Source organism: Cololabis saira, chromosome 14 (genome assembly GCF_033807715.1).
Source record: "Cololabis saira isolate AMF1-May2022 chromosome 14, fColSai1.1, whole genome shotgun sequence".
NCBI lineage: Eukaryota > Metazoa > Chordata > Actinopteri > Beloniformes > Belonidae > Cololabis > Cololabis saira.
The window spans coordinates 15,292,850-15,303,876 of NC_084600.1; the positions used below are offsets into that span (position 1 = coordinate 15,292,850).

At 40.5% G+C, this 11,027-nt stretch overlaps 2 protein-coding genes across 3 annotated transcripts; one reads left to right on the forward strand and one right to left on the reverse strand.

The window, feature by feature from the left end:
* Positions 1-527: 527 nt before the first annotated feature.
* taf6 (TAF6 RNA polymerase II, TATA box binding protein (TBP)-associated factor) lies at positions 528-6,472 on the reverse strand. 2 transcript variants are annotated; one of them, XM_061739880.1, is made up of 15 exons: positions 6,274-6,472; positions 4,527-4,684; positions 4,336-4,422; positions 4,079-4,232; positions 3,927-3,983; positions 3,716-3,835; positions 3,481-3,602; positions 3,200-3,277; positions 2,991-3,092; positions 2,712-2,894; positions 2,228-2,302; positions 2,025-2,150; positions 1,714-1,887; positions 1,419-1,610; positions 528-1,090 (listed from the first exon to the last, which is right to left on the reverse strand). In XM_061739880.1, exons 2-15 carry the CDS (start codon positions 4,680-4,682, stop codon positions 803-805), a joined length of 1,914 nt encoding a protein of 637 aa, XP_061595864.1. In that variant the 5' UTR covers positions 4,683-4,684; positions 6,274-6,472; the 3' UTR covers positions 528-802. The 2 variants fall into 2 exon arrangements, with proteins under 2 accessions (XP_061595864.1, XP_061595865.1); XM_061739881.1 differs by having other exon boundaries at positions 4,527-4,687.
* Positions 6,473-6,706: 234 nt separating this feature from the next.
* Positions 6,707-10,070, forward strand: mrps31 (mitochondrial ribosomal protein S31). The gene is made up of 7 exons (XM_061739882.1): positions 6,707-6,869; positions 7,403-7,840; positions 8,030-8,182; positions 8,289-8,432; positions 8,511-8,587; positions 9,345-9,485; positions 9,566-10,070. The coding sequence occupies exons 1-7, from the start codon at positions 6,769-6,771 to the stop codon at positions 9,799-9,801; spliced, it is 1,290 nt and encodes a 429-aa protein (XP_061595866.1). The 5' UTR covers positions 6,707-6,768; the 3' UTR covers positions 9,802-10,070.
* The last annotated feature ends 957 nt before the right edge of the window (positions 10,071-11,027 follow it).

Sequence of the window (11,027 nt, forward strand, 5' to 3'; positions counted from 1 at the left end):
TAATATGCCTCTCCCTCAGCTACATTTACCACTTTCTAACAGTTTGTCAACTATTATTTTGTATTTTTTTTTCCTCAATTCATACTGCAAGTAAAAATAGGCCCTTTTCAGATGATAAAGTATAACTACCATAAGTTGAATCCAAAAACATATTTTCAGTGGAAGCGGTGGCATCTTTCAGCAGGCTTGAACATTTTCAACTGCCTTGTTTTCTGAGATTATATTTCTGAAAAACATAGATGCCAAATCAAACCTACACCCTAGCAGCAAACCAAATGTGTTGCAAGTCTGAAGACTTTAAAATTTCCATTGAACAAACAAATACCGGTACGTTAAATGTTGTCGAGCATCTCTAAATACGGCCAGTTTAAATCACAGCAGAACCATCACATCTACTAATATCACATTTGTGCAGAACACCAATAATTTGTGAATAAACTTGCCAATAAGGATTACAATGTTGAACATAATTACAAATAACTTACTTAAAGATTGATCATGAATCTTAAGAACACAAAACAAAAGGGTTTTATACAAAATCAAGATTTATTTTAGGGTAAAAAAGAAACCGTGAAATCCGTTAGAATTTAAGATGAAACACTGAACATGTCACAGATAGATCAGCTTTCAGAGGGCATTAAGATATTTACAAAGACAGGTCACATTTGCTCATTATCAGTTAAGAGTCTGCATAATCCTTTCAGCGTCACTCCAGAGTTTACCCTTCGAGGTTCGGTCCAGACAAATCCAAGTACAGCTGCTCCAACGCGATAAAAAAAAAACTTCACTAGCTATACAAGTATCAGTGAGGTGATTGTGTGCTTGCTCCAGGAGACTCGGACCGCTCTAGCTTCATCCCCGTGTCTAGCGGGGTCGAAGAAACCGAGGCTGGTAACACGGAGCTCTTGGTCTCCAAGGAGGAGGAAGCGGACGAGGGCAGAGACACGACTATGTACTTCTGCAGAGGCCGTGAAGTCGTCAGTCCGGGACCGCTGGACTCCAGTTTCACCAAAGGCTGCAACGTCGAGGTCGCACTGGGAACGGTGCTCGTTACCGAGGAGGCCGACCCCGAGGAGCTAAGAGTGATTACCTAAAATAAAAAGAGAAAAAAAGTAAGAACATGCCGTAAGGAGCTTTGGTTTTGATGGAATAAGTGTTGAAAATTTTTAACAATCTACAAACTCCCAAGATTCATCTCTTGATACTCGTTTAGTGTAGTTTAGTGCAATTGTTTGGACTTATGGTGGGTTTTTTTGCATGTTTTTGTCTCTGAGCATATAATATATTCATATATAGTTTCAGTAAATCACTGAATGTAGATAGTTAGAGCTGCTTAAAAACAAAAGGCTCCGACCAAAACAAAGCAGCATGTGCAGCAACCTTTCACTGAATTCGGGGAAAAAAAACAAAAAAAGTACCTGCTGAGTTGAAGCAGATCCTGCACTGGTTCCCATTACGATGTATTTGGTTGCCGGGGGAGACGGTTGTGTTGGGGTGCCCGGTCTCGGGGACATGAGGGTGAGGGAGCTTGGAACCTTAATGATGCTGGGAGTGCGGGACCCTGCCGACCCACTCAACCCACTTTGTGAGACTGAAAGGGTGGGGCGAGGCTGCAAGAAAGTTTATGTTATTTTATCTACTGTTGTCTTAGTCGAGATTAAATGAGTCATTCATTTCTCGTTCAGAGAACATATGTCGAAGCTTGAAGCGTACCTGTGTGATTGTTAAGGTGGTTCTGTTGACTTGCTGAGCCTGCAGTGCTGCCTGGGTTCTGGCCTTCATCACATGAGAGCAGAGCATGGGTCCCAGGTAGCCGTATTCTGTCCGGTACTGCTCCACAATGTCGGGCTGGGGTCGTATCTTGGCGATAACACTGGCACAATGTTTCTTAAAAAAAAAAAAAAAAAAAAAAAAAGGTAAAAATCAGTTACTTCAACTAAAATCACTGATATTGTTTGCATGATTCACTGCAACAGTTTTAGGTTACAACAAGCGGACGACAGTAAAACAACTTCATTTGTTACCAGTAAGAGGCTCTGAACATGTTCAGCCCCTATCCTATCGATGTTGGAGACCACGAGTCCTTCCATCACGGCTTTGATGCGAGCACCCTCTACAGCAAGCCGAGGAAGGATCAGCGTTTTGATCACCTGCAGAAAGACACATTTAGCTGGATCGGTCCAATCCCTCAGAACGGACGAGGACAGACTGAGACACTCCCACTCACGTCAGGTCCCAGTTCAGCAAGTCCGGCGATGGAGCCGTATCGCGCCGTCCACTGGGTTTTTTCATCCAACCAGCTCTGAATGAAAACACAAATCAGTCTGAGTTATAAATGAAGTGTTTACTTCATCTGAGATCAGAAAACTCACATCACTTATTGGTGTTATGAAAGAAAAGAATGCTGGTAATCGTTTCCAATAATCACAACATAACCGCAAATTATGAGATATTCGGTATTTAAATGGATATCAATAAGACCATGTTTTTCACGCGGGGTTAATTTACTAGCTTCTTCAGTTTTGGCCAGAATTTAAAATAAAATGCATTAAAAAGGACAAGAGCATAAAAATGTATATGAATTATGCAAAATATGGTGGAATGGGAGCCTTGATCCAAACATAAATTAACATTTTCTGTATTGACTTAATTTCAATATTTCCACAAATTTGAAAGTTCCTGGCAAAACTTGGTGCAAGCCAAAAACCCACCTTGGTAAAAGTCTTGGTTATACGGGACTGGATGTTGTTGGTCGTTGTACTGAAGGTTTTGCAACTCTGGGCCATCAGGCGGGCAGCAAAGTCTCGTAACGCCCAGTGGTTGTCGACGTCTGGCCGCAAACACAGCTGCTTACTCACAATACAGGTGACCACAGCTGGGAGGAGCTCGTGTAGCTGCAAATACATTAAATATGTTGCGCTGTTAGAACTTATTTTTGGAGTTTAAGGGTCTTCAAATATATAAACACAACATTTTATCACTTTACTCACATATTTTTCCAAATACAGGGTGGGGTTATCCATTAGTGCTTTGACCATCCTCATGAGATAAATCAGCAGAGCCAAGTTGTTTTGAACAACATTTACACGAACCTTTGAAAAGAGTATAAAGTCAGGACTTTCAGCTGTAATAAGTTGGTGTGTTTTCTGTGACACAAGTGATGTTTCAGACTATTAGCAACGGCTGGAAACAAACTTACCCCTTCAGAAATGAATGTACTGAATCTCGGAAGCATCTGATACAATCCTGGATCAGTAGCAATGCTCTGTAAGGCTTCCTGTGTGAAACAACAAGAGCATTTAGCAAGCCAGGACCACATGACAAACGCTTTGATAATAAGAAATTATTTTGACCTTTAATCAGTTGCAAAGTATTCAAATTTCTTTACGCTACATTTTGTTCAAGAAAAGCCAAACTAACTTATTTTCAAAGCAAGAGCGAAAGACTGAAATGTCGGGTTCAACAAACAGATGGACTTACTGCTCTTTTAGCTTCACAGGAACCAACGCACGCTTCTGTGATTTCCTTGTAGTAGAGTTGCTGTTCAACAGACAGCTCATGAGTGCTGCGCGATTTCAACCTGATGAGACCTTTATCTTTTCCTGAAAGAAAATAACACAAATAGGGAGTAAAAAACATTACCAATAACAAAGATTATGTAAAGTTAGAGAGGGAAGGACTGTGCACACACACAGACACACACAGTGATACTGACCTTTGCCATCAGGAGTCGTTGAATTCTGTCCCTTGCCTTGAATTTTACCTTCCTCCTCTTGACCGGGCTTGACAACTTTCAGGGGCTCTGTAGATTCAGTCTTTTGTTGCTCTTTTGTGACTGGAAAGTGGTAAAAAAAACTTGGATGAGTTTTTCCTTTGAAAAGGTAAATTCTTCTGTTTTAAGAAGGGAACATTTAAATAGGGCTGACCTGGTGGTGGATTTTCTGGAATCGAAGGCTGCACCCCTTCAATACTTAACCAGTGAGCTACGGGTTAACAAGCAAGGATAGTCCACTGTTAGCTCACAAATGACTAACTCAAAAACAGGCATTGCAGAGTGCAAACTTGATCATTTGGGTACCTTTCATGGAAACATCTAGTGGAACTCTGGGGAGCGGTGTGTTTATAATGTCACTAAGGTCGACCTCCTTTTCCTCATAGAAATGAAGCTCTCTTCCACCACCACTTGCAAAACGAAAAGGAATAAACTCCTGCGCCTGGAACCCAAATAGGGGCTGTAAAAAAAAAAAAAAAGAGGAGGAACCTACTTAGAAACCCTGACTTCAAATGACAAAAGAAGCACCATCTTTCAGCCAGAATATGCACGTTATCCTCTACCTCCACATTTTTTAGCTTGAGTGCATTGTCTATATCACCAGTGGTTAATTTACGCCTCTTCCCGTGATGCATGAATTTCAGAGCATCCTATATAAAAAGGAGAAAAGAAAAGCCACCAGACAACATTAGATGATTAAGTACACATATATTACATATGAGACAAATACTTGTATTACCCATGACTGCTTTACCTGTGCAATTTCTTTTATTCTGTAGCTGACCTCCTCACTGAGGGCCGCGCAGCTTTCCTCCTGTAACTGCCCGACCCCCATCGACTCTGCCATGGCCTTCATTGACTCTGTGGGCAGGCTAACCGAACACTGCTTCTGTCGACGTTCCTCTGCCATGGCTGCTAGAACAAAGCATGACGGCGTCTGTATTAGCTTTCACACTTTATGTGCACACAAACTCAACACTTCCTGAAAAACACAGTATATTGTATAGAATATATATAGAATGATGATTAATTGTCAAAGAAAACACATTTGAAAGGTCATGAATACTTCAATATTGCCAACACAGCACAAACGTGCATCTTTAAACTGCTATCAGTACCTTTTTGACCAATGGATATATCTTAAAGATCATGTGTTGTTGCAGTTAATTATTCAAAAATGTGTCCAAAATTACGACAGAGTTATATAACAGATTTATGCAGGAACGCAATCACTGAGAACCATTGGAAGATCGGCCAAATCACAGATTAATTTGCAAGGTTCCCATCACTGCCATGGTGAACACATCCCAGGGCGGATCTGGTTTCTGGCCTCACAGAACCTACGGTACTTTCAAGCAGTTACATTAACCTGGTCCTTCCAAAATCCTGCACCTCCTTTGGCCAGAATTCATTTCGGTTCGCTGCTGCTAGTGATTGGAATCATTTGCAGCAAACAATAGCGCCAAAAAAAGAAATGAGGGAGGTATTGTTTTAAATGTGTAATTAGCTCTGTGCCAGTGAGAAGTGTTATGTCCTAAGCAGACTGACAAATCTGAGGTGATCAGAGAGAAGAAATGTGAAATATTTCCAGCTAAAGATAGAGTTGACATGACATCAAACCAACTGAAAGTTAACAAGCGACAGGATTTACTATTATCAGCGTGGAAAATCCAGTTTGCATTACCTCTGATTGAATATTTCAATAATGCATTATGAATGTGCTCGACTCTTTGCGCTGCCTCTTTCCCAGGTCGTCATTGTAAATGAGAAACTGTTCTTAACTGTATTACCTGGTTAATTAAAAATTAAATAAATAAATAAAATAAAGAAGAGTTGCCGTGCAATTAAAGAAAGTGTAATTTGACAGCAGGACTAATACGTATTTGCAGAACAGAAGATTTAAAGGTCCAGTGGGTCCAAAAATGACATATTTGTGAATTACTAATAACTGTGGCCTTTCTCATACGAAAAACATCACAATGTAGTTAAAACAGTTACAACAAAATACAATATGATCATTTAAGAAATGCGGTAGATATTGTTTTAAATGTGTAATTAGCTCTGTGGCAGATATGAGAAGTGTTTTGTCCTCAGCAGACTGACATGAGCAGATCTGAGGTGATCAGAGAGAAGAATGAGATGACATGACATCAAACCAGCTGAAAGTTAACAATACACGGGATTTACCATTATCAGCGTGGAAAATCCAGTTTGCATTACCTCTGATTGTATATTCATATAATATAACTTAAAAAACATTTTTAAATATACTTAATAAGTGTAAACAAGCAGTAAACCACAAAAACGAGCTAGTCACAAATCACAAGCCCTACGAAACGTTATTTTACTCAAAAGCAACAGCTTCAATGCAAAAGTAAAGGCTGCGTTAATATTAAGCATCTTGCGGCCACATTTGAATTAGTTTTTATTTAAAAACACTTTGAAAAATTTGAACCTGTTAGCTCCCATGCTAATAACTTAGCAACCAGTGACATTTTTACCTGTTTGAAGTTGTCTTCCTCTTTATGAATTTAAGCAGGAATTCACACAAAGGCTCACTAAAAATGTTCACGGGAATAGGGACTACTCGAAGACAGTTTTGTGCTAATTAGACCCATTTCTCGACGTAAATAACTAACTTGTTCCCCGACTGCAGGCGAGACACCCGTCCGAGAATTAGCGCCTGTGTTCTTCCGCCATTTTGAGTCGCGTTCCGGTTCAAATATCGCGAGACTATAATTTCAGCCGCGATAGATATGGAACTATTTTTAATGGAAGTCACAAATTAATAAAATTGCAAACTGACCTGAAGTGAAACTGAGTGTTATGTTTTACCTTTTTAATTTATCTATTTAATTTTTTTAAACTACAGCTTAAATATTTACGGAAGAGTTCGATCCGGAACTGTTGTTATCGTTCCGTTTTGTCGGGGGAGACTTTATGCTGCAGCAGCGGAGGACGCCAGGAGCGTGCAAGGACATCACGATAAAATAATCATGTTTCGCGTTTTATCCCGCACTTCGTGTCTGACACGCAACTCTGCAGCTGGTATCTACGAGTCGTCTGCTTTATCACCTAAATGTGACAAGGTTTCCAGGTTAGTTACTGTCAGGTGAGACGTGTCGCGGAAAACAGAGCAAATGTTGACTGTATAAAAATAATAGGTACTTCCTTACTAATATGTTGAATTAACTCTTGAAATTGTTTTTTAGAAAGAATTTGATTTTTAAGTATTTTCACAAGAGGGCAGGGAAAACCACTTAGCTATTAGCTTACCTAACCTGCCCAAGTTGGGCGGGGCATATTGATTGACATTTCTTCTAATTGCCGTTTCCATGGTAACGGGTCTATCTATCTATACATCCATCCATCCATCTATATAGCAAGGATAAGTATATTACATCAAAAGTGATGTTTGTCATGCAGTTAATGTTTTTTGTTTTTCCAATATCTCAAAATAATAAACTCTTCAATCACATTTTAAACAGATTTTTAATGTCATAAATTATGACTTACTCCAAAAATATTTTACCATATTCAAATATATAATATTGTGATGTTATGACTATTAAATTCATTGTTATAATTTTTGTATTAAACCTTTTGGTATGTGTTTCCCACTTAATGCAGGGCTTTAAATGGACGTGGAGTTAATGCTTTCAGCACACATTCTGCTAGACTCTGTGAAAAGAAAGACCAGGTTGTCACCTCTAACCAAGATGAGAACATAAATGCCGGTGAAGAAGATAAGCAGCAAAAGATGGTTGAACAGAAGGAGGAAGCAGTGGTGGTGAAGGCTGATGACCGAGGTGCCACGCAACAGCAAAGTCCACAGGTTGTGGCTGCAACACCAACAGAACTCAAGAGCGATGGAGCAAAGAGTGGCAAAGAGACTCTCCTGGGTCTGCTCGGAGCCATGAAAGTTGAAGTCACTAATAAAAGGAAGCTCAAAGATTTGAAGACGAAGCAACATTTTGAGTCAGCTACGCAATTTACGTCCAAGCCACAAAAAATGGAGAGTACCATCAGTATGTTTCAAAAAGCAGCAGCAGAAGCTTCTTCACAAAGGTGACAAACCTCCAGACATTATTGAAACATGGTTGATAACGTGTTAAAGTTCAGGTTTTTTTATATGATTTTAAGTCTGTATTACCTCAGCATGATGAGACAGTTGCAGAGTACGGGCTGTAGCTGATTCTTTGTGAGCTTATTGCATCTGCAGTATCTGAAACTCCCGTTTCTGCACTGTGTTTTTAGTGAGACGCTGGAACCCACTTTGGTTGCAGCGGCTTCTGCCGCCGCCGCCACTCTTCCTAACCAGAAGCGGGCAGAGTCCGAGCTGCTCAGGCAGCTGAGGCAGCGCAAAGCTCTCACTGAGGCTCAGAAGAAAGGCGACTTGAACAACCTGGGGTATGGTCCCTCTGTACATTAATGTTTAAACAAGATTAATTTCTGTATAACAGAAAAAGTGGCTTATTTTCTTTTAATTGCTACTAACTCAATGATATCTCCTTAGTGATATTATTGCTGACATGAAAGTTGGAAAGAAAGCCAGCCGCCAGAGTGCCGGGGGTGCAAATCAGATCCAGTTTGATGAGGATGGGCGAGGGTACAGCTACAGCAGAGGAATCACCAGTGAGCTGGCTGGTGTCCGCAGACGGTAAATACTTTAATTTATATCTTCATTGAAGGTCATTATTGAGAAGACGCAAGTTTTTAATGTGTGATGTGTTTTCAGGAGGAATCTCCTCTCTACAAAAAGACTCAACATCTTTTCCCCCCCTGCTGAAGAAGATGGAGGTGAATCGGCAGTTGGTAATAAAGACTCATTTTTGAGTTTCGGCTTATCTTCATCCATGGTTCTAGCAAAATGAATCATGTTAAAGTAAAGGGCACTTTCCTGTAAACATGACTGTATTGATGGACGAGCACTGTTTTTTGGCTTTGCCCTCTTGACTTTTTCCACTCTTACCCCTTTTCCACCAAACCGGTTCCAGGTCTGGTTCTGGGCCAGTGCTGAGTTTGGAACCGGGATTTCTGTTTCCACTGACAAAGAAATGGCTCCGGGCCAAAAAAAAAAAAAAAAACAGTTCCAAGGTAGCACAAACTCTTTGCTGGGCTAGAGGAAAGAACTGCTTACGTAAGCGGAGTTGTTAAGGCGACATTTTCAAATAAGCGAGGAATTAATATGGATGCAGCAAAGCAGCAATGATCTGAGGAGGAGACAACCGGTCTTTTAGCGATATGGCCCATATTAAAGCAAATACGCAGCGACGTAACCAACGTTTACAGCGACATAATGACGTGGCTCCCCTTAGCACCCTGAGCTATGGAAAGACAAACCGTTTCTCAGCTGGTTCGCAAGTTGAAAGAGTGTGAACCAGACCGGCTCTGGAACCGGTTTGGTGGAAAAGGGGTATCTGGCTCTAACTGGTTAAATTCTATAAGAAAAACCTGTTACAGAGAAACTTGTGCTCAATTAATGTCTATCAAATCATTTGATTTCACACTGCCAGTTTCTTGATCTATGTTTTATTTGATGAAAATGATAACTGTGTTGTCGTACTTCTAGCTAAGCCGACTCTGTGGGACGTTGATTTTACAAATCAGCTGGTGCAAGTGACCAACCACAAGCCCCGCAACGGGTTTGAGGAAATGATCCAGTGGACCAAAGAGGGGAAGCTGTGGCAGTATCCCATCAACAACGAGGCTGGTGAGTGAATAATACTGTATGAGATCTTCATCTCTGTGACGTTCATCACAGTGACAGTGCATATCTCTGGTCTCTGTTAGGCCTGGAGGAGGAAGTTAAAGTTCCGTTCCATGAGCACATCTTCTTGGAGAAGCACTTGGAGGAGGGCTTCCCTCGTCAGGGACCGGTCCGTCACTTCATGGAGCTCGTGGTGGCCGGTCTGTGCAAAAACCCCTACCTGACCGTGCAGCAGAAGAAGGAGCACATTTCCTGGTTCAGGGACTACTTCCATCAGAAAGAGGAAGTCCTTAATGAGGCTGATGTTTACCTCAACTGACCTCAGGAGGGTTCATCTTTCCCCGTTTTTAGCGGATGTGGGTTTATTAAAAAGACTCTGCGGCAGTGATCATCTCGGACATAAAGACTAACGGGTTCCATCAGAGATCTATATTAGATTTCTTCCTGGAGAGCAGTTGGAGTGGACTTGACACAACATTTTAGTGTTTGATAACTTCAACACGTTCGTCTGCAGAAAAGAGGAAAAACGGCCGCAAGGAAAGTGAACTGTACACTCAAAGCTTAAATAAAAGCGTTTTTCTTATTTCACTGTGTGTTTGTTATCCCATCTGCCACTAAACACTTTTTCTTCTTTTTTTTGTTTTTTTGTCTTGTTTTTTTAAGAGTTCATATCTGCTGGCGCAGTCGTAAATAAAACTGGATTCATACGGTCCGGAATCCTGCATTTTTATAACTTACAACTATGATGGTCCATGGATTATATTAAGCGATAAAAGACAATTACTGTGATTAAATTGTTATAAAAAAGTTAACTTTGCAAACAAAATTAGAACACAACTTTAGTTTCAAACACGTTCAAAAGAAAAAATGAGTTGAGAAAAATATTATTGTAATCCCTGCGTGCTATAAAAACACTTGTAAGGATGATTGATGGTGTTTTTCTTGATGTTCTGTGGAAGCGAGAGCTTGCGTGCAACACGGCGGGCCTCGGATCAGCTTTACAGTAGGAGCATAATCAGACCTTGAACCTTGTACACTTTGAAAGGGAAGTGCTTTTAAAGTTAAACAAGCTCTTAACAATGTGCCACACAGATTCCTTCTGGTCTAAAAACACCCTCGGCCTATTGTCTGGAAATGTGGAACATGACAGGTTGATGTTTGAAAGTGCCCCACTTCCACTTTTTGTTCACTTTTCCTTAAACAGAGTGATTGACATGCTTGTGTGCTTTATGATGAACAAAAAAAATATATATTGGTGTGGAAAAATGCCATCGATGCACTTAGGAGACTCGCTTTTTATGTTTTCCTCATTAATCAATCAGAGCATGTGTGTGACATTCTTATAAATGTGAGTCACTGTGAAGTTTTACAGATGTGAACAAGCTTGATTTCTTCTCCATTTTTAGACACGAATGGATGCAAATACAGGTTTCACTGCCGCGATGAAAGCGAAAACTAATGTTGATTGGGACCCTGCAGATGTAAGAAGGCTGCAAATTAGAGGCTGTAAAGTGCATTAGCTGGAAGCACCAGCAGCCTCTCTCA

Excerpts from the sequence above, each read along its gene's own strand:
- taf6 (XM_061739880.1), bottom strand. The coding sequence starts at position 4,682 with ATGGCAGAGGAACGTCGACAGAAGCAGTGTTCGGTTAGCCTGCCCACA. Across the intron at positions 4,233-4,335 it reads TCAAGCTAAAAAATGTGGAG|CCCCTATTTGGGTTCCAGGC; the intron begins GTAGAGGATAAC and ends TTTTTTTTACAG. Across the intron at positions 2,151-2,227 it reads TTGCTGAACTGGGACCTGAC|GTGATCAAAACGCTGATCCT; the intron begins GTGAGTGGGAGT and ends GTCTTTCTGCAG.
- mrps31 (XM_061739882.1), top strand. The coding sequence starts at position 6,769 with ATGTTTCGCGTTTTATCCCGCACTTCGTGTCTGACACGCAACTCTGCA. Across the intron at positions 8,433-8,510 it reads CTGGCTGGTGTCCGCAGACG|GAGGAATCTCCTCTCTACAA; the intron begins GTAAATACTTTA and ends ATGTGTTTTCAG. Across the intron at positions 9,486-9,565 it reads TCCCATCAACAACGAGGCTG|GCCTGGAGGAGGAAGTTAAA; the intron begins GTGAGTGAATAA and ends GGTCTCTGTTAG.